This window comes from Rhinopithecus roxellana, chromosome 9 (assembly GCF_007565055.1).
Source record: "Rhinopithecus roxellana isolate Shanxi Qingling chromosome 9, ASM756505v1, whole genome shotgun sequence".
Classification (NCBI taxonomy): Eukaryota; Metazoa; Chordata; class Mammalia; order Primates; family Cercopithecidae; genus Rhinopithecus; species Rhinopithecus roxellana.
In genome coordinates, this window is record NC_044557.1 from 69,886,215 (window position 1) to 69,908,231 (window position 22,017).

General features: G+C 38.9%; 1 protein-coding gene and 1 long non-coding RNA gene across 6 annotated transcripts in view; one reads left to right on the forward strand and one right to left on the reverse strand.

The window, feature by feature from the left end:
- ZFPM2 (zinc finger protein, FOG family member 2) overlaps positions 1 to 22,017 on the forward strand; it is a 488,351-nt gene that overhangs the window by 462,688 nt on the left and 3,646 nt on the right. For all 5 annotated transcript variants that reach the window (XM_010376371.2, XM_030938120.1, XM_030938121.1 and 2 more), the window contains 2 exons: positions 16,104 to 16,310; positions 19,757 to 19,981. In XM_010376371.2, coding sequence (XP_010374673.1) covers positions 16,104 to 16,310; positions 19,757 to 19,981 — 432 coding nt within the window. The remainder of the gene's footprint in view (positions 1 to 16,103; positions 16,311 to 19,756; positions 19,982 to 22,017) is intronic.
- Positions 1,313 to 19,477, reverse strand: LOC104672563. The gene is made up of 3 exons (XR_749406.2): positions 19,357 to 19,477; positions 3,620 to 3,716; positions 1,313 to 1,470 (listed from the first exon to the last, which is right to left on the reverse strand). It is a non-coding gene; the product is annotated as an uncharacterized LOC104672563 (long non-coding RNA).

Below are 22,017 nucleotides of genomic sequence, written 5' to 3' on the forward strand. Positions count from 1 at the left end.
TTAAACCATCTATTTCCTTTTGTATTGTTAGTGAGAATGTATGCGGTTTGTTTGCTTGTTTGTTTTTAGCTTAAAATAAAGTTTCACACTGATATTCCTATCTATTGCCTGAGGCTCCTTATCCTACTATATATTGAGGCAGAGTAATACAAAATCTAAATGTGATTTAATTGGTTCAATTTGCTATATATTTTTATGCTAAGCTTAGGTCCATATCTTGATGAGCCCCCGTAGTTGTGCTAGAGGTTTACAGCTTCACATTGCTTGCATTTCCTTATTTTTATAAAGCAAGCGTCTATCAATCACACAGATAAATTAGAAAGAAACATGTATAGACATAACACCTGGAAAAGATTTTTCAGCATGCTATGTAATTATTAACCTGATATTTACCATTGTAAGAAGCCATGAATTGCAGATAGCATGGATGAAGTTAAAAGCTTTTATTCTGGATACATTTTGCTTATACAGAACTCTATAGGTATGGTGGAACAATATAATTGAAGCTTTGTCAGCGCTGTAACCTAGCAACAGATAATACTGTTAGGTTACTGAATTGCTCCTGGTTGACAAGTAGGGAGTATTTTTGTGTTTATCATGTTTGCTAATGATGGGACCCTTTCCAAAAGGCTTGTCTTAATCTTAATTAGAGTTTATCAGCAGAGGTCTGCATGACATTGTGCAGAGACTGATTTCATAAATAATAAAAAGTGCAAGTGAAAAATTTGGCAGGATGGGAAGATATTTAAGGCCACTGCTTCTAGTAAGAGGAGCATGAATTTCCAAAATATAATCGAATTTGAACTGTGACTTTATTCTTTATTATCAAAACTTGTAGTACACTTCACTGCAGTTTTGACAGCAATTATAAGAAAAATTTATAAGCTTCCTGTTAGAAACCATATCTGGTTGCACAAGAACCTTGATCATAAACATTACTTAAAACAGTAAATATATGCTTTTTCAAGAATGTCAAGGTCTTAGTAGTTACTCCTTTTCATGGAAACTTGAATAAGTATTTGTCCTTTATTTGTGAAGGGAGTGGTATTGTGAGTATGATGACTGAGGAGAGTGACTATGTTTGCAGCATAAGAGACAGACAAAGAGGTAATCCTAAAATAACCTTTCCATTTGGTGGAAGCAAGGAAGGTATCAGATAGCTGCTTCAGTGCCTGATGTCATTTGATAAAGATTTCATGCCCATGCAGGAGGAATGTGATTTTTTTGCTCTAGTTTGCACAATATGATCTTTCCACAGTTTTGGAGGATGCATTACTATTGATCATTCCTAATAATAAAATACATCACTTCAAAATAATAAAGAATTAAGCATTGTAAAACTAAACATAATCAACAAATTTACCAAGTTCCTCACTGGCTTATTGAGTTGAAAGATTAGGCTAAGTCATTATATCATTGTTTATCCACTTCCTTCACCATTTCACTAATCATTCCTACATTCTTCAAACACTGCAGGAAAAGGGAACATTCAGAGGTAGTTTCGCTTGGCGCGGTGGCTCACGCCTGTAATCCCAGCACTTCGGGAGACCGAGGTGGGCGGATCACCCGAGGTCAGGAGTTTGAGACCTGCCTGGCCAACATGGTGAAACCCCGTCTCTACTAAGAATACAAAAGATTAGCCGGCTGTGATGGCGGAGGCCTGTAATCCCAGCAGGGAGGCGGGAGAGTCACTTGAACCTGAGAGGCGGAGGTTGTAGTGAGCCGAGATCGCGCCATTGCACTCTAGCCTGGGCAGCAAGAGCAAAACTCCCTCTCAAATAAATAAATACATAAATGCTATTTTCTGTTTTTTTTCTTTCTTTCTTTCTTTTTTTTTTTTTTTTTTTTTGAGACGGAGTCTCGCTCTGTTGCCCAGGCTGGAGTGCAGTGGCCGGGTCTCAGCTCACTGCAAGCTCCGCCTCCCGGGTCTACGCCATTCTCCTGCCTCAGCCTCCCAAGTAGCTGGGACTACAGGCGCCCGCCACCTCGCCCGGCTAGTTTTTTGTATTTTTTGGTAGAGACGGGGTTTCACCGTGTTAGCCAGGATGGTCTCGATCTTCTGACCTCGTGATCCGCCCGTCTCGGCCTCCCAAAGTGCTGGGATTACAGGCTTGAGCCACCGCGCCCGGCCCATAAATGCTATTTTCAAGTGTCATTTTCTGAGTTTCAAAATGGACATCTTCTCTACTGAATTGTCTCAGCACTCCTGTGAAATATTTGATCATCAAGAGACTTTTTTTGTTCATCGAGCTTAACTCTTTCTACACTATATGAAGTGCAGATAGTTTACTCCTATGGCAGTTATTCTTAACTATGGAAGAAAACCAAGCCCTCCAGAGAGCTTCTAAAAAATACTGAAGCCCAAACTTCAGTACCAGAGGCTGATTTGATGGCTCTCGGACAGGGCCCGCAATCAGCGTTGGTTCTAAGTTCCCCTTGTGACTGTTTTGTACAGTCCAGGTCGCCAATCAGTGCTTGATGGTTAGGTCGAATCTTGATGCCCTTTTTAATGTCCAGCTAAACTTGCAATTTAAACAAGGAGTTGGGAAACTGCTGCGTTTGTATTTTATATTAATAATTGAGCTTAATGTATGTGAAGTGCTTAGAACAGTGCCTGCCACATAGTAAGTGCTTTCTAAGTGTTCACTATGTTAATGAGGTTAGTCACGTTACAAGATAACTTGGAGTCAGCGGGGCATGGTGGCTCACACCTGTAATCCCAGCACTTTGGGAGGTGGAGGATCCCTTGAGCTCGGGAGTTCAATACCAGCCTGGGCAACATGGCAAAACTCCATCTCTACTAAAAATACAAAAGTTAGCTGGGAGTGGTAGCACACGCCTGTGATTCCAGCTACTCGGGATGCTGTAGTGGGGATCTCCTGAGCGGTGAGATGGAGGTTGCAGTGAGCTGAGCCGTGATTGCCACTGCACTCCAGCCTGGGTGACAGAGACCCTATCTTAAAATAAAATAAAGTAATAAAGTAACTTGGAGTCACTTCTACATCACACATAAATTTTATTCTCCACATTGTGGCTATGCATTTAAAAACTATCTAATAACTATGTAACCTGCCTAATACTGCTTCATAAATTCCTTCAGAGAGAGAACTGTGCCAATTATTCAAACTTAGTAATGAAGGTAGGAGTGTTACAGAGTGAACACCAGATGGCGCCATGGCTTGGAACACCTAGTTTTTCATATAAAATCTAGAGCCAAACTGCCTTATTCAAATCCTATCTCCCATATTTCCTTCTCATCTTCCAGTTCACCTCTAGCTGTGTGACTTTGAACAACTTACACTTCCAGCATCGTGATCCCACAGTAAAATGAGAATCAATAAAAACGTCCTCACTGCTTTCTTAGGGGAAATCAATAAGATAATTCATGCAAAGCTTTTAGCACAGTGCAGGTGTGTAGCACATAGTAACCACTTAATAAATCTGTGATTATTACTATTAGTAGCACATGATGATGGAAGCATAAAAAGATGCTCACAACTGGATGATGAGAAATATTTAGTCTAAGGCTGTCATTTGAAATGATGTGGGTAATGCGATTTTCCAAGCTCACACAGTAACTAATAACGAAATCAGACCCAAACCAAACTTTATTACTCACCAATAAAGTGCTCTTTATAGTTCATCTTTGCATTGAGGACAAATACATTTTCCGTGATTTCAGGTGCCACCTGTTCTTCACTATTAGTGTGTAATTCCTTAAAATAAGAACATTTACCCTTGAATTGCAGTGTAAACAAAATAGTAACAGTTTTATCAATGAAGGATACAGTCTTCCCTCAGTATCCATTGTGGATTGGTTCCAAGACCTTCCTGAGACACCAAAATCTGAGGATGTTCGAGTACCTGATATAAAACTTTATTGGTTTTTTACTTGTGTTATTCTTCATTATTGTAATTTGGGGTAATATTTTTATCTGAGTTTGATTGAATCCGAGGATGCAGAACCCAATGATATGGGGCATATGTTTACATTGCCACATGTCCAACCAATAACTTTACAGAATTCCCTTTGTTTTCATATTAATATAGCATTAATATGGATGAGTGTATTGGAAATGCACTTCGTTTAAATTTGGGGCACATTAAGCATACTGCTTCTTATGAAAGCCACAGAAAACCTCTGTTCAGATTCCTTAAATTTCATCTCTAGAGAGAGTCACCAGGAACACTCCACTGGCACTGGAAACACAGGCAGAAACTCACATCAATCAAGTAACCAGGAACTAAATCATTAAAAAATGTTCAGATCTCCCGAGTTCATTCAAATGAGAAGAGTTAATATGGCCAAATAAAGTGAACTCCTTCTTAGCAGCAACTTCATTTCACTAGGTGCTTGGCTTTCAAATGGGGTTTGTTAAATAGCTTTGCTAGGAAAGTTGAGAAGGAAGAAGATCTTATGCCTTGTGTTTATGTTTTTTTTTTTTTTTTTTTTTCTTTTTTGGTTTTCCTAAAATCATCTCATATGAAGCCACTTTTTAAAAGTTATATTCTTATTCTTAGTTATGGCTTAAAAATTTTATGCCAATGTTCTAGGTTCACAGAGGATGTTTTGTAGTGAAAAAGAAAGTACCCTCATTTTTTCCTCAATTTTTAAAATTCTGATAAAATACACATAACATAAAATGTAGTATCTTAACCATTTTCAAGTGTATAGTTCAGTGGCATTCACATTGTTGTGCAACTATTACCACCATTCATCCCTAGAGCTCTTTATCTTGCCAAACTGAAATTCTATTTACGCTAAACCTAAATCCTCAACCCCCTATTCCCAGCCCTGGGCAACCACCATTCTACTTTCTGTCTCTATGATTTGGGATACCGTAAGTACTCGATGTAGGTGGAATCATACACTGTTTGTCTTTTCGTGACTCGCTCATTTCACTCAGTACAATGTCCTCAAGCTTCGTCCATGTTGTAGCATATGTGAGAATTTCCTTTCTTTTCAAGGCGGAATAATATTCAGTTGTACGTGTAGATCACATGTTTCTTATCCATTCCTCTGTCAATGGATATTTCCATGGGTTGCTTCCACGTTTTAGCTATTGCAAACAATGCTGCTATGAGCCTGGCTGTTCAAATAGCTCTTTGAGACTCTGCTTTCCTTTCTTTTGAGTATATATTCATAAATAGAGTTGTTAAAATCATAGGTAATTCTAGTCTTAATTTTTGCATAACTCATCATTTTGTACAATTTTACATTCCCTCCAACAGTGCACAAGGGTTCCAGTTTCTCTACATCCTTAACAACACTTCTTATTTTCTTTTTTATTTTCTTCTGATAATGGTGCTCTCATTTTAAAGACAAATGTAATATCCTGTGGTTTGTTTTAAACATGAGGTCAAAGGGTACAAGATTTTGTAGCTAAATGTCAACATGACTTAGCATTTTCATGTGCTTGTATAGCTTCTTAATTTACATAAATACTACTACCCTCTACACAATTGTAAATTAAAGTAGGCCATATTTATCTCAGCTCTGAAGCATTAAAATAGGAAACTAGTTCTCCTGCCCCTTCAGATCCACATAGATTGCTAGAAATTATTTCTGTTTCTAACTGGTCCACAATGGTTTGTGATCCACAAACAAATGCAACCTTATTCTTCTTTTCTAAAATGAGTTAGCTGCCTCCAGTGAAGTGTAGACAGATCTGCTCATTGGATTCACAGGTGTGCCTTTTCTTTCTGGTGAGATTTCTTTCCTCTTGGATTTAACAGGGCAGTAAGAAATGAGAATAATAATAGCCCCAAGCGGATTAAACTAAAACGATAATAGCTAACAATTATATAAACATTTGTTATATGTTATTTATTATATGATTATATGTCAGGTGCTGTTCTTAAGCTTTCACATATATTAGCTCATTTAATCCCCATAATAACATCATGAGTTCAGCACTGTTTATCATCTTTCGCATTTTCAGGAATGAGGAAACTGACAGGTAGAATGCTTAGGTGACAAGTTCTAAGTCACACACATAATAAGTGGCAAAGCCACTAGATTTCCACCTAGGCAGTCTGGTTCCATTGCCCAAACATCCCCCAAGAGTGATCACACTCTGAAAGTTTTATTAGCATCAGTAATTGAAGTTACGTTACAATATTTGGGTTATTACTTCCTATGAATGACTCCCTCAAGTTGTATGTTCTAAATTCACCATCTAAAAACTCAGCCAAACAATTATAAAGAAATCCAGCCCTTGATTTCTGTGGTGCCATTTTCTTGATTTCCCTCTAACATTTAAATACAAGCTCTTGGTACATTTTAATAATCTCATCTTCTCTGTGCACATCCTAAATGTTGAGATACCCCAAGTTTCTTTGGTGATCCTCTTTTCATTCCATGCTCTCCCTAGGTTACCACATGAATGCAGAGAGCATCCATGGTCAATTAGAATGTGCAGATCACTTCCAAAATATTTTTTTTTCTTCAGCCTGTATGTCTTCTCCAAGTTCCATCTTTCTCCTAGATAAATTCACCAGAAGTCTGTCAGGTACCCCAAACTTTACATTTTCAAAACAGAATTCATTATTTCTGTGCATGCCCATATACACACATACACACAACACACACACATGTACACCTGGACTTTGCAGTTGGACAGACAAAAGTGTAAGTCACAATTCTGCCCCTGACCCTGTGTATGGCTTTGGGAAACTTAGTTATCCTCTCTAAGCTTCAGTTTTCTCAAACTAGGGAATTAATACCTACCTCACAGAGTAATTGACAGGATTAAAATGGATGAATTACATAAACCACTTAGCTTATCAGGCCCAAAGAAAGTACTCCTGGCTGGACACTGTGGCTCATGCCTGTAATCCCAGCACTTTGGGAGGCCAAGGCAAGAGGATTGTTTGAGCCCAGGAGTTCTAGACCAGTCTGGGCAACATAGTGAGACTCCATCTCTACAAAAAATATTTTTAAAAATTGGCCAGGCTCCGTGGCTCACACCTGTAATCCCAACACTTTGGGAAGCCAAGGCGAGTGGATCACGAGGTCAGGAGATTCAGACCATCCTGGCTAACATGGTGAAACCCCATCTGTACTAAAAATACAAAAAATTAGCCAGGCATGGTGGCGGGCACCTGTAGTCCCAGCTACTCGGGAGGCTGAGGCAGGAGAATGGTGTGAACTGGGGAGGCGGAGTTTGCAGTGAGCCAAGATGGCACCACTGCACTCCAGCCTGGGTGACACAGGGAGACCCCGTCTCAAAAAAAAAAAAAATTAGCCAAGAGTGATGATCACACGTGTAGTCCCAACTACTCACTGGGGTGACTTTTCCGTAATTCTAAACCTTCACACATGCTCATTTATAGGGCAATAATGATGTACCTGCCTCATCCTGCCTACACATGTTTTTGCTGTTTTACCTCTATTTGTTCTTCATGAGGTAATAAAAACATCACCTTGGATAGCTTGCCTAACTTCTCCAAGAAGTGCCAGTTACTCACTCCTCTCACATTTTCTTTAGCATTAGGGGATGACACCCTTAATGTGGTATTGTAATATATTTGCATATATGTGTGTATTCTAATTGTAGAGCTGCATGGGAAGCCACAGCGCCCAGCCTAGCACACAGCAGAGATTTCAATGAATAGCTGATTAGTGAATGATTTGAAAGATTAAATCCAAAGATAACTGACTTTCTCATCAAGTCCAACAGTATATTTTCAGTCTAATTTAGCCTTTTAGAATGATATGCTCTAACTAAACCATCGAATGAGATAAAGTGATAAAGATAATAAAATTTGAAACATTATTGGGTACAGGTGAAAACACAAATATATATTACAACTGCTGAGTCATTTAATGATGCATACAAATGATTTTTTGTTCACTTTTATTTGAAGTTAGTATTTTTTTTTCTTTTTTCTTTTTTTTTTTTTATTATACTTTAAGTTCTAGGGTACATGTGCATAACGTGCAGGTTTGTTACATATGTATATTTGTGCCATGTTGGTGTGCTGCACCCATCAACTCGTCAGCACCCATCAATTCATCATTTATATCATGTATAACTCCCAGTGCAATCCCTCCCCCCTCCGCCCTCCCCATGATAGGCCCCAGTGTGTGATGTTCCCCTTCCCGAGTCCAAGTGATCTCATTGTTCAGTTCCCACCTATGAGTGAGAACATGCGGTGTTTGGTTTTCTCTTCTTGTGATAGTTTGCTAAGAATGATGGTTTCCAGCTGCATCCATGTCCCTACAAAGGACGCAAACTTATCCTTTTTTATGGCTGCATAGTATTCCATGGTGTATATGTGCCACATTTTCTTAATCCAGTCTGTCACAGATGGACATTTGGGTTGATTCCAAGTCTTTGCTATTGTGAATAGTGCTGCAATAAACATATGTGTGCATGTGTCTTTGTAGTAGAATAATTTATAATCCTTTGGGTATATACCCAGTAGTGGGATGGCTGGGTCATATGGTACATCTAGTTCTAGATCCTTGAGGAATTGCCATACTGTTTTCCATAATGGTTGAACTAGTTTACAATCCCACCAACAGTGTAAAAGTGTTCCTATTTCTCTGCATCCTCTCCAACAACTGTTGTTTCCTGACTTTTTAATGATTGCCATTCTAACTGGTGTGAGATGGTATCTCATTGTGGTTTTGATTTGCATTTCTCTGATGGCCAGTGATGATGAGCATTTTTTCATGGTCTGTTGGCTGTATGAATGTCTTCTTTTGAGAAATGTCTGTTCATATCCTTTGCCCACTTTTTGATGGGGTTGTTTGTTTTTTTCTTGTATATTTGTTTGAGTTCTTTGTAGATTCTGGATATTAGCCCTTTGTCAGATGAGTAGATTGCAAAAATTTTCTCCCATTCTGAAGGTTGCCTGTTCACTCTGGTGGTAGTTTCTTTTGCTGTGCAGAAGCTCTTTAGTTTAATTAGATCCCATTTGTCAATTTTGGCTTTTGCTGCCATTGCTTTTGGTGTTTTAGACATGAAGTCCTTGCCCATGCCTATGTCCTGAATGGTACTACCTAGATTTTCTTCTAGGGTTTTTATGGTATTAGGTCTAACATTTAAGTCTCTAATCTACTTTGAATTAATCTTCGTATAAGGAGTAAGGAAAGGATCCAGTTTCAGCTTTCTACTCATGGCTAGCCAATTTTCCCAGCACCATGTATTAAATAGGGAATCCTTTCCCCATTTCTTGTTTCTCTCAGGTTTGTCAAAGATCAGATGGCTGTAGATGTGTGGTATTATTTCTGAGGACTCTGTTCTGTTCCATTGGTCTATATCTCTGTTTTGGTACCAGTACCATGCTGTTTTGGTTACTGTAGCCTTGTAGTATAGTTTGAAGTCAGGTAGCGTGACGCCTCCAGCTTTGTCCTTTTGACTTAGGATTGTCTTGGCAATGCGGGCTCTTTTTTGGTTCCATATGAACTTTAAAGCAGTTTTTTCCAATTCTGTGAAGAAACTCATTGGTAGCTTGATGGGGGTGGCATTGAATCTATAAATAACCTTGGGCAGTATGGCCATTTTCACGATATTGATTCTTCCTATCCATGAGCATGGTATGTTCTTCCATTTGTTTGTGTCCTCTTTGATTTCACTGAGTAGTGGTTTGTAGTTCTCCTTGAAGAGGTCCTTTACATCCCTTGTAAGTTGGATTCCTAGGTATTTTATTCTCTTTGAAGCAATTGTGAATGGAAGTTCATTCATGATTTGGCTCTCTGCTTGTCTGTTACTGGTGTATAAGAATGCTTGTGATTTTTGCACATTAATTTTGTATCCTGAGACTTTGCTGAAGTTGCTTATCAGCTGAAGGAGATTTTGGGCTGAGACAATGGGGTTTTCTAAATATACAATCATGTCATCTGCAAACAGGGACAATTTGACTTCTTCTTTTCCTAACTGGATACCCTTGATTTCTTTCTCTTGCCTGATTGCCCTAGCCAGAACTTCCAACACTATGTTGAATAGGAGTGGTGAGAGAGGGCATCCCTGTCTTGTGCCAGTTTTCAAAGGGAATTTTTCCAGTTTTTGCCCATTCAGTATGATATTAGCTGTGGGTTTGTCATAAATAGCTCTTATTATTTTGAGGTACGTTCCATCAATACCGAATTTATTGAGCGTTTTTAGCATGAAGAGCTGTTGAATTTTGTCAAAAGCCTTTTCTGCATCTATTGAGATAATCATGTGGTTCTTGTCTTTGGTTCTGTTTATATGCTGGATTACGTTTATTGATTTGCGAATGTTGAACCAGCCTTGCATCCCAGGGATGACGCCAACTTGATCATGGTGGGTAAGCTTTTTGATGTGCTGCTGAATCCGGTTTGCCAGTATTTTATTGAGGATTTTTGCATCGATGTTCATCAGGGATATTGGTCTAAAATTCTCTTTTTTTGTTGTGTCTCTGCCAGGCTTTGGTATCAGGATGATGTTGGCCTCATAAAATGAGTTAGGGAGGATTCCCTCTTTTTCTATTGATTGGAATAGTTTCAGAAGGAATGGTACCAGCTCCTCCTTGTACCTCTGGTAGAATTCAGTTGTGAATCCATCTGGTCCTGGACTTTTTTTAGTGGGTAGGCTATTAATTATTGCCTCAATTTCAGAGCCTGCTATTGGTCTATTCACGGATTCAACTTCTTCCTGGTTTAGTCTTGGGAGAGTGTAAGTGTCCAGGAAATTATCCATTTCTTCTAGATTTTCTAGTTGATTTGCAAAGAGGTGTTTATAGTATTCTCTGATGGTAGTTTGTATTTCTGTGGGGTCGGTGGTGATATCCCCTTTATCATTTTTTATTGCATCTATTTGATTCCTCTCTCTTTTCTTCTTTATTAGTCTTGCTAGCTGTCTGTCAATTTTGTTGATCTTTTCAAAAAGCCAACTCCTGGATTCATTGATTTTTTGGAGGGTTTTTTGTGTCTCTATCTCCTTCAGTTCTTCTCTGATCTTAGTTATTTCTTGCCTTCTGCTAGCTTTTGAATGTGTTTGCTCTTGCCTCTCTAGTTCTTTTAATTGTGATGTTAGAGTGTCAATTTTAGATCTTTCCAGCTTTCTCTTGTGGGCATTTAGTGCTATAAATTTCCCTCTACACACTGCTTTAAATGTGTCCCAGAGATTCTGGTATGTTGTATCTTAGTTCTCATTGGTTTCAAAGAACATCTTTATTTCTGCTTTCATTTTGTTATGTACCCAGTAGTCATTCAGGAGCAGGTTGTTCAGTTTCCATGTAGTTGAGCGGTTTTGATTGAGTTTCTTAGTCCTGAGTTCTAGTTTGATTGCACTGTGGTCTGAGAGACAGTTTGTTATAATTTCTGTTCTTTTACATTTGCTGAGGAGTGCTTTACTTCCAATTATGTGGTCAGTTTTGGAATAAGGGCAATGTGGTGCTGAGAAGAATGTATATTCTGTTGATTTGGGGTGGAGAGTTCTATAGATGTCTATTAGGTGCAGAGATGTCACTTGGTGCAGAGATGAGTTCAATTCCTGGATATCCTTGTTAACTTTCTGTCTCATTGATCTGTCTAATATTGACAGTGGAGTGTTGAAGTCTCCCATGATTATTGTATGGGAGTCTAAGTCTCTTTGTAAGTCTCCAAGGACTTGCTTTATGAATCTGAGTGCTCCTGTATTGGGTGCATATATATTTAGGATAGTTAGCTCTTCCTGTTGAATTGATCCCTTTACCATTATGTAATGGTCTTCTTTGTCTCTTTTGATGTTTGATGGTTTAAAGTGTGTTTTATCAGAGACTAGGATTGCAACCCCTGCTTTTTTTTGTTCTCCATTTGCTTGGTAGATCTTCCTCCATCCCTTTATTTTGAGCCTATGTATGTCTCTGCATGTGAGATGGGTCTCCTGAATACAGCAGACTGATGGGTCTTGACTCTTTATCCAGTTTGCCAGTCTGTGTCTTTTAATTGGAGCATTTAGTTCATTTACATTTAAGGTTAATATTGTTATGTGTGAACTTGATCCTGCCATTATGATATTAACTGGTTCTTTTGCTCGTTAGTTGATGCAGTTTCTTCCTAGCCTTGATGGTCTTTACATTTTGGCATGTTTTTGCAATGGCTGGTACCGGTTGTTCCTTTCCATGTTTAGGGCTTCCTTCAGGGTCTCTTGTAAGGCAGGCCTGGTGGTGACAAAATCTCTAAGCATTTGCTTATCTGTAAAGGATTTTATTTCTCCTTCACTTATGAAACTTAGTTTGGCTGGATATGAAATTCTGGGTTGAAAATTCTTTTCTTTAAGAACGTTGAATATTGGCCCCCACTCTCTTCTGGCTTGTAGAGTTTCTGCCGAGAGATCTGCTGTTAGTCTGATGGGCTTCCCTTTGTGGGTAACCCGACCTTTCTCTCTGGCTGCCCTTAAGATTCTTTCCTTCATTTCAACTTTGGTGAATCTGGCAATTATGTGTCTTGGAGTTGCTCTTCTGGAGGAGTATCTTTGTGGCGTTCTCTGTATTTCCTGAATTTGAATGTTGGCCTGCCCTACTAGGTTGGGGAAGTTCTCCTGGATGATATCCTGAAGAGTGTTTTCCAACTTGGTTCCATTTTCCCCCTCACTTTCAGGCACTCCAATCAGACGTAGATTTGGTCTTTTTACATAATCCCATACTTCTTGCAGGCTTTGTTCATTTCTTTTTCTTCTTTTGGTTTCTCTTCTCGCTTCATTTCATTCATTTGATCCTCAATCGCTGATACTCTTTCTTCCAGTTGATGGAGTCGGTTACTGAAGCTTGTGCATTTGTCACGTATTTCTCGTGTCATGGTTTTCATCTCTGTCATTTCGTTTATGACCTTCTCTGCATTAATTAGTCTAGCTGTCAATTCTTCCACTCTTTTTTCAAGATTTTTAGTTTCTTTGCGCTGGGTACGTAATTCCTCCTTTAGCTCTGAGAAGTTTGATGGACTGAAGCCTTCTTCTCTCATCTCGTCAAAGTCATTCTCTGACCAGCTTTGATCCATTGCTGGCGATGGGCTGCGCTCCTTTGCAGGGGGAGATGCGCTCTTATTTTTTGAATTTCCAGCTTTTCTGCCCTGCTTTTTCCCCATCTTTGTGGTTTTATCTGTCTCTGGTCTTTGATGATGGTGACGTACTGATGGGGTTTTGGTATAGGTGTCCTTCCTGTTTGATAGTTTTCCTTCTAACAGTCAGGACCCTCAGCTGTAGGTCTGTTGGAGATTGCTTGATGTCCCCTCCAGACCCTGTTTGTCTGGGTATCAGCAGCAGAGGTTGCAGAAGATAGAATATTGCTGAACAGTGAGTGTACCTGTCTGATTCTTACTTTGGAAGCTTCCTCTCAGGGGTGTACTCCACCCTGTGAGGTGTGGGGTGTCAGACTGCCCCTAGTGGGGGATGTCTCCCAGTTAGGCTACTCAGGGGTCAGGGACCCACTTGAGCAGGCAGTGTGTCCCTTCTCAGATCTCAACCCCGTGTTGGGAGATCCACTGCTCTCTTCAAAGCTGTCAGACAGAGTTGTTTGCGTCTGTAGAGGTTCTGCTCCCTTTTGTTGTTTTTTTTTTTTTTTTTTTTAGCTGTGCCCTGTCCCCAGAGGTGGAGTCTACAGAGGCAGGCAGGTTTCCTTGAGCTGCTGTGAGCTCCACCCAGTTCCAGCTTCCCAGCAGCTTTGTTTACCTACTTAAGCCTCAGCAATGGCGGGCGCCCCTCCCGCAGCCTCGCTGCTGCCTTGCGGTTAGATCGCAGACTGCTGTGTTAGCAATGAGGGAGGCTCCGTGCGCGTGGGACCCTCCCGGCCAGGTGTGGGATATATTCTCCTGGTGTGCCCGTTTGCTTAAAGCGCAATATTGGGGTGGGAGTTACCCGATTTTCCAGGTGTTGTGTGTCTCAGTTCCCCTGGCTAGGAAAAGGGATTCCCTTCCCCCTTGCACTTCCCAGGTGAGGCGATGCCTCGCCCTGCTTCAGCTCTCGCTGGTCCGGCTGCAGCAGCTGACCAGCACCGATTGTCCGGCACTCCCTAGTTAGATGACCCCAGTACCTCAGTTGAAAATACAGAAATCACCGGTCTTCTGTCTCGCTCGTGCTGGGAGTTGGAGACTGGAGCTGTTCCTATTCTGCCATCTTCCTCCGCCCCCCCGAAGTTAGTATTTTTGAATTCAATTTTACTTATTTACTAAATCTTTTGTTTCAGAATTTGAGAATAAATACTCTTGAGTCGTCCTACCCTATAGCTTACCACAGTGATAAAGATTATTTGTGGCTGGGCTTCTTCTCTAAAACCTCAATTTCTCTTGGGCACCTGAGTCCAATTCTTTCCTTACTTTTGTGAAAGGTACACATAGCTGGACTTAACCAATAATGTAAAATTAATGACTGAAGTCTAGTGACTCTGAAAGACCACATGAACTAAACCTGAGTTGTGGTTTCTTGCTGTGTCTCCCCTATCTCTTCATTACACAGCCTCAATAAACTGTAGTTCAGTGGAAAGATAGGTGCAAATGATTGAATGATTACCTGTCTACAGTTGCAAGTAGTTTGGATCTGAATGCCCATAAGGGAAGGAAGACATAGAAGCTAATCGCAGAAGCCTTCTATGGGGAAGAACAGCAGAAATACCACCACTCACACTTTCATCGCTCCTCTGATTTCGACATGATGCAGTTTAGCTTCTATTATTTGAAAAGAAGTAAATCAAAGCAAAGTAAATCTGTTTTATTCAACTGTGGTAAACTTGTATACTTTCAGATACATTTGTATCAAAGTTTAAAAAATTTGTTTTCTAGCATTTTAGTATATTTGTTTGTTACTTTGAAACTTTCACACAAATTTGGGGTCTGTAGTCTTAGCTTTATTTTTTAACAATCATATACTCCCATAGATGGTTTTGTTTCCTTACCTTTACAACTTAATCAGCTGGCTTAATTAATTGCCCAACGTTTCTCTAAAACAATGTTCTGATTCTTCTAGGCAACTCTGCCATACCATATGCTGTTGTTATCTTTTCCACCAGAGTTTTACCACAAGTTGTTTAAAAACCATGAGCGCTAAGGGTAGAAAAAATGAAGTGCAGTTGAAAAGACAGTTATGTTGAAAGATAAACAGTTCAATATGTCTTATCAAAATGGGTACAAGTTTGTGCTGCTTAATGAGTGCAATACACAGCCTTCCAATCTATACACAACGGAAAAAAAAGAGCTTTATAACATATCAAGTATGCTACATTATTTCAGGCATAACTGTATAGGATACATATCTAGGCCTGAGAGTGTAGATAACAAAATATAAGTGCTTTGCCTGTCTAAACATGTTAAATAAATGAGCATTTGCTATCACATTCCAATACATTAGATGTACTTGCATAGTTTTTCTTTTTAATGCAAAACATGTGATTGTTGAAGTGCAGTGCCAGAGTATATCTTAGTGTTTGAAGAGACATCTTTTCATTTAAACAAATCTTTATTTAAATGAGCCTTTTTGAAAAGGATTTTTGGCATATCTTCATTTCAGGAAGTTCAATCAGGGTAAATGGAGATGAAGAAGCTACATTATACATAATATTATATAAGTAAAGATCATTCAGCCAAAAAAAAAGACAGCAGACATAGCAGAGTATAACTACCTGCATTTCACTTTAATTTTCTAGATTTTAGGAGTTTTTGCTTACTTGTTCTGTAGTTTGGGTATTGGTATTGATATGATGGAAGTATTTTATGGGGGGGAAGAGAAGGAGAGAGATAAATAACTTCTTACTTTCATAAAATATAGAAAGAAGAACTTCAAATGCTCACAGGAAATAAATTTCAGCAGTTGGGTCCTTACCATGCTGGTTTTTAGGTACTATCCCAATGTACTGGTAAGGTTACTGATTCAGGCAAGCCCCAGAAAGCATACAATTGACAAAAATCTCTAGAAATTATGTTTATGCTGTACTTGATTCTTAGCCTCCTCCTACTTCTGGTCACTAAACAGTTCATTTAATGCAAAGAGTACAATTTTCCACACAGGAGGCAAAAGGAGCACAACTGTTGCCTTGATCAAACACTCCACTCCAGTAGGAACCGGTGTGAAAAACATGAGAAGGTGCTGTGGACATCAATCTAGTGTACAATAGACTCAAGCATCCTATGTCAATTTTATCTTTTTCTTTTTTCTTCTTAATAGGGGGTCAGCTTTGGTGTACAACTACGAAGGCCATCTCTGAGGGTGAAGAGCTAATTGCCTTTGTGGTGGATTTTGACTCAAGGCTACAAGCTGCCAGTCAGATGACTCTCACAGAAGGGATGTACCCTGCACGCCTGCTGGACTCAATTCAGCTGCTTCCTCAGCAAGCTGCCATGGCTTCTATTTTGCCCACAGCTATTGTCAATAGTAAGTGCTCAGTGCTGTGTAGCCCGGCTTTAGAAGTGATGGGAATTTATGGGAGAAAAAAATGTCTACTGACAGGAAACCAGGAACAGACCTTTTTCCTTCAGTGTTGTGGCTTCATTTTATCTTTGTGTATGTGTGTGTGTGTGTGGTCAGTTTTCCTGGGAGTATAGAAAGAACCCTTAACGCCAACCATTTCAAGTCAGATTCCTGAATGTCACACACACACACAAAGCTGCTATTCTACATGAGTTGAATAATATTCAAGGCTACTTAGCTATGAGAAGGCGAGCACCTTGCTAATGCTTCTATAGTAGAAAACATTTGGTATTCTTTAAGGGCCATAGACTTAAAAACTTGAAAAGAAGAAACAGAATACAAAATCAAAGTTTGATTAGATAGACTAACAATAAGGAAGTGTATCCTGGATAAATCAAGACATCTGCTAATGCAAAAAGGTAAAAAATAAATTAATTAATTAAGAAAAATGCATGATAAGCTTAGAAAACTTTATATGGAGAATGTTTAAGTAGGCCCTGGCAAATTTACCTTTGTGATTTTATTTTGTAAAAAGGAAATTGAACTTAGTTTGTATTTTTGTGTCACAGAATGACACTTCATATGACAGAAAATCAGTGGTCTGGGGTCCCAAAATCTGTGTTCTAAACAGATCTGCTTTTATCTAGCTCTATGAAAAAAACATGAGTAGCAGATACATCTTAAGAGGAGAATAGATTCTGAAGTTAGTAGGTAAGCAAAAAATTGCATCCACTCAAAAATATACTTTAAAATATCTGAGACTCTGAATGAGTCAGAAAAGAAATCCAGAGAGGCAATGATGTCTTGATATTAAGATATAAAATATTCAACTGTAATTACATTCTTGCTGTAATAATCATCCTTTAGATTAAAGAAATTATCAGATGAGTCTGAAATTACTGTGCATTCAATCAATGATATAGCACTTCCATCTAAGCTAGTATTATTGGATTTCCTTAAGGTAAATGTACCTATTTTCTTTCCTGGATCTTTACTTTGATTCTGATAGTGAGGAACTGGAAATAACATGGGCCCAACCTGAATCTGAGGCAAAAAGATTTTATTGCCAAAGACTCTAGGAGTATCTGATGTTATTGGGAAGCTCCAATGTATAGATGTTAATTCTAATTATAGTGGAAAGTGTACTCTATTTGCTTTCTGTAGCAAGACAACTATTTATGTCAAATAATTCAGCATAGATGCAGAGGGCTGCTTTCATTCTGGAATTAGTGAGTTAAATTCATCCTGCTTAAATGGACCCTTTACTAAACTGTGTAGCCTCATGAATAGTGTAAATGAAATTAACTTGGAAGGGAGGGGTTAAATAATAAACAGTAGTAGCATATAATTTTTAAATTAAATGTTAATTTGAAACTCTACATTATACTTTCTACCCTTACTTCCCCTTCACTAGAATTTGATCACTAGTTTTTCTCCTCATCACCTTTAATGTGATCTCCCTGAGCCATCTCCTTCACCACCATGGGCTCCACCAACAACCATAAATAACAGTTCACAAATTATAAGTTCAGTCATTTCTGCTGAGTTTTAGGCCTCCGTTGCCATTTATCCCATGTTCTTCTGTATTTCTTACAGAAATATCAGATTCCACATGTCTAATGTGAACATGTGCCACTGTTTGCCTGGCTTAGTCCCGTTGTACATTTTTATCTGGCATCCCTCTGGATGGTGACCCCTTTCTCTACAAAAGTCCTGAGTTTGCACAATACAAGGTCAGATTTGGTCACCCTATACATGCCCTAGCCTGAAGACATCACCCCTCCATCTTCTGTTCCCTGTGTAGATGAATGAAACCATTCCTCACACAGAAGCTTGGAAGCAAAACAGAGCTGTAGTCATCCGTTCTAGAATCTAGTCACCAAGCATTGTTCATGACTTCTAGTCAGTTCTACTTCCTCAGCATGATTCTTCCTCTCTGCCACCCTTGCCATGGAGGCATTATGGAAGAGTGATAAAGACCAGATTCCAATCCCATTTCAACCACTGATGAGGTAATGGATGGGCAAGTTCCTTAACACCAGTCTCCTCACCTATATATGGATGAAGGGGGAAAATACACACACAAGGAGAGATTTTCCATGAGCGAACACATGAACATGACACATCATAGCATGACCTGATAAATACGGTACCAGTATTAGCTGCAGTTCAAACCCTGTTGTGTTTCTCTTAGAGTACTGCAGTTGCCTCCCACCAGTCAAAAGTGTTTCTTCCAAAGTCACTACCTTCAAAACTAGACTCCGCTGCTGTGATTCTATAATATCTGATTATGTCAGTGTCTTGCTTAAAATGATTCAGTGATGCTTCATAATCATGAAGACAAAATCTAAAACTCTTTGAGAGCCTGCAATTCTTTCAGCAGGATGATCCAACCCCTCTTCTTCATATAACTAGCTTAATTTCATCCTTCACACCTCAGCTCAGGCTGAGCTCAATCTTCCCTCTAAATCCGTTTCTAATCTCCTCCTCCCTCCACTTCTGACATCAGCCTCTTTATCATGCCCCGGGGCATTCCTCAGATACCTCCATCAGAACAGTTATTAGGCTGTAATGTAATTAGCTGACCACATGTCCATCAACCAGAGGAGACTGTATGCTTCCTAAGGCCAGCTGTTTAGTCTTTCATTTTGTTTTATACCCAGCCCAACACAGAGTTGGGCATATAGTAGCCATTCCGTAATTACTGTGTTAAAAAATAATGGTGTCAGGGGTTGGCATCAGGGCTAACATTAGTTCAACCATTACATCCTTACCTTTTAATCAATTAGATAATTTACATCACTATAAATGTATATTTTTTCTAACCATAAATACAATTTAAAATCAATATCTTAGGCCAGACACAGTGGCTCACGCCTGTAATTAGCACTTTAGGAGGCTGAAGCTGGTGGATCACCTGAGGAAAGGAGTTTGAGACCAGCCTAGCCAACATGGAGAAACCCTGTTTCTACTAAAAATACAAAAATTAGCCAGGCATGGTGGCACTCACCTGTAATCCCAGCTACTTGAGAGGCTGAGGCAGGAGAAGTGCTTGAACCCAGGAGGTAGAGGTTGCAGTGAGTTGAGATCGCACCACTGCACTGTAGCCTGGGTGACAGAGTGAGAATCTGTCACAAAAAATAAAACAAAATAAAATCAATATCTTGTGTTTTAAATGTTGGAGTGTCCTCTTTCTAGAGTCTGGGAAGTTAAATTGCAGAGTATGACATTTCTTTCAAAGCTGAGTCCTCTGCTGTAGAACAACACCAAAGACTGTTACTCATCACTGTCCGATTGCCCAGTTCAGGACCTGAGAGCAGAGTCTGAGAAAAATTGAACTACATGCTGCTTTACCCATGGTTGGTTTCAAATGGACAGCAGCAAATGTGTCTCTGTGTTTTTACCTGCAGAGGATATATTCCCTTGCAAGTCCTGTGGCATCTGGTATCGGAGTGAGCGGAATCTGCAGGCCCATTTGATGTACTACTGCAGTGGGAGGCAAAGAGAAGCTGCTCCAGTGTCAGAGGAAAATGAAGACAGTGCCCATCAGATTTCCAGCCTGTGCCCCTTCCCACAGTGCACCAAGAGCTTTTCAAATGCTCGAGCTCTAGAAATGCACCTGAATTCACACAGTGGTAAATGCCGCTTTTGTTTCTTCTGTTGCTCCAGAAGACTCTATTACTTTTATAAATATATATGCATTACATGTATACATCTATATCTGTCTATCTGTAGCTATCTATAACATCAAAATCAAACTTTCTGTGTCAACCAGTGTGATCTTATGCCACTTATACTCAGCACATTTTACTCAAAGGACTTGGGTCTTAATTCTTTTCTGACAAATTCAGTGCTCTGACCACAGACCAAATAATTCTATTTGTTTTTGACTGAGGTTTTAAAAAAGCACATTATTTTCAAAAGAAAGTCTCAATACCCTTTGAATATTGTCATTTGTTGCTTTAGTGTCAAGCAATCTTTGGAAACTGACCATAGTGTTTCCTGTATGGTAGGGAAGAAATAATAATATAAGTATTTGCTGAATTGAAATACAGCTACTCTATTGATAGATAGAGTATCTATTTAATTGATAGATCCAATTAAAATTACAATTCAGGGATGTTACTTTTAATTGATAGATCCAATTAAAATTACAATTCAGGGATGTTACTTTTAAATATGGATCAGTAAAATATTTCTGACTTCCAAAAGATGCATCATAACAGCTTAGCTGGTTTTTATGACATAAAACTACTTTTATTACTATGTTTTAAAATCCCTTTAAAAAAAATAGGCTGAAAAACAAATAAGCTTTTTAAGGCCCTCTCTTAATAGCAAGGTGGCAACTGTTCCCATTTAATTTGGAATTGCATGCCAGCTATTTTTGGTTTCATTTCACAGCATTCTAATTAACATATTTTTTTAAAAAAATGAATTTAATTGAATGTACAGAATTCTATTGACTTTAAATAATTTTAGGTACATTCTTGCATGGGACAAACTAGGGACTGAGAATCATAGTTTTTCAGCACCTGTGATACAAACCTTGTAGGACACCTCTGGGTGACTTTCTTAGCTGTCTTTGCCTAGATTAAATGATTTTAAAATGGAAATACATGTTGAGTTTTAAGTTACTATTCTAACCTCCAGTGCTCTAGTACAGTTCAAGCTTTTGTCTTTGAACCTATAAAAGTAGGCAATTTCCTTTCTGCTCATCCTCTTTCCTCTTCTTGCAAATGAGCTATCTTCATCTAGATAATAAAGCAGGGGAACCAGAAACAGATTGGTTGTCTCAGATGGTGAGTAAAGTCATGTACAAAACAAAAAGAGCAGAATACAGGGGTCCTTTCAGCTAAATGGAAAAAATGAGTATTGGATTCATTAAGGAAAAAAGGAGACAAGGATAGGTAGACCCCTTTTATGACTACAGGACTAGGTACGTCTGCCATATTTTCAGCTTATGAATATAAAAGGCAGTCTTATTTTAGTCCAGAGTACAGAGGGGATAAGCCAAACCCGATTTTACCATATGCTGACCAATGGGAGCTAGAGTCAACCTTAGTGATGCTTACCCACCACAGTCAATGGTAATATTCAAAATATGTAATCATGGACTAGAAATAGGCAGCGATCAATCAGCATGGATGCCAATGTGAAATGACTATATTAGTGTACCAGTAGACTATATTAGTCTACCAGGTAAATATCAGCCCTGGATAGAGATAAACTATGTTCAGCAAAACTACAGCATAAAATTTTAGATGTATATTAAATATAAATTAGGATGTTATTGATTACTTTACAAAATGGTTTCTCTTTGACTTCTTTAGAATATAACCTATATGTAGTGTAATGAGAGTTATTTGATTTGCATTGGTTTTCAATAGCAACCCTAATGAATGCTCACTTCTTCCTAATGTAGAGGCTAATGTTATAGTAGGAAGGTTATTGGATCAGTAATTATAAAATCCGAGGCTCAGGCATGGCCTCATCACTTAATAGCTTTATTAACATAATCAATTCCCTTAGCCTCCTTCAGCGTGTTTCCCCATCTGTAAAATGGAGACAGTGACACTTATTCCACTTCAATGCCATAATATTCATGAAAGTACATTGAAAACTATAAAGTGCTATTATTATTGTCACACACTGTAAGAGATGTCACAAGAAA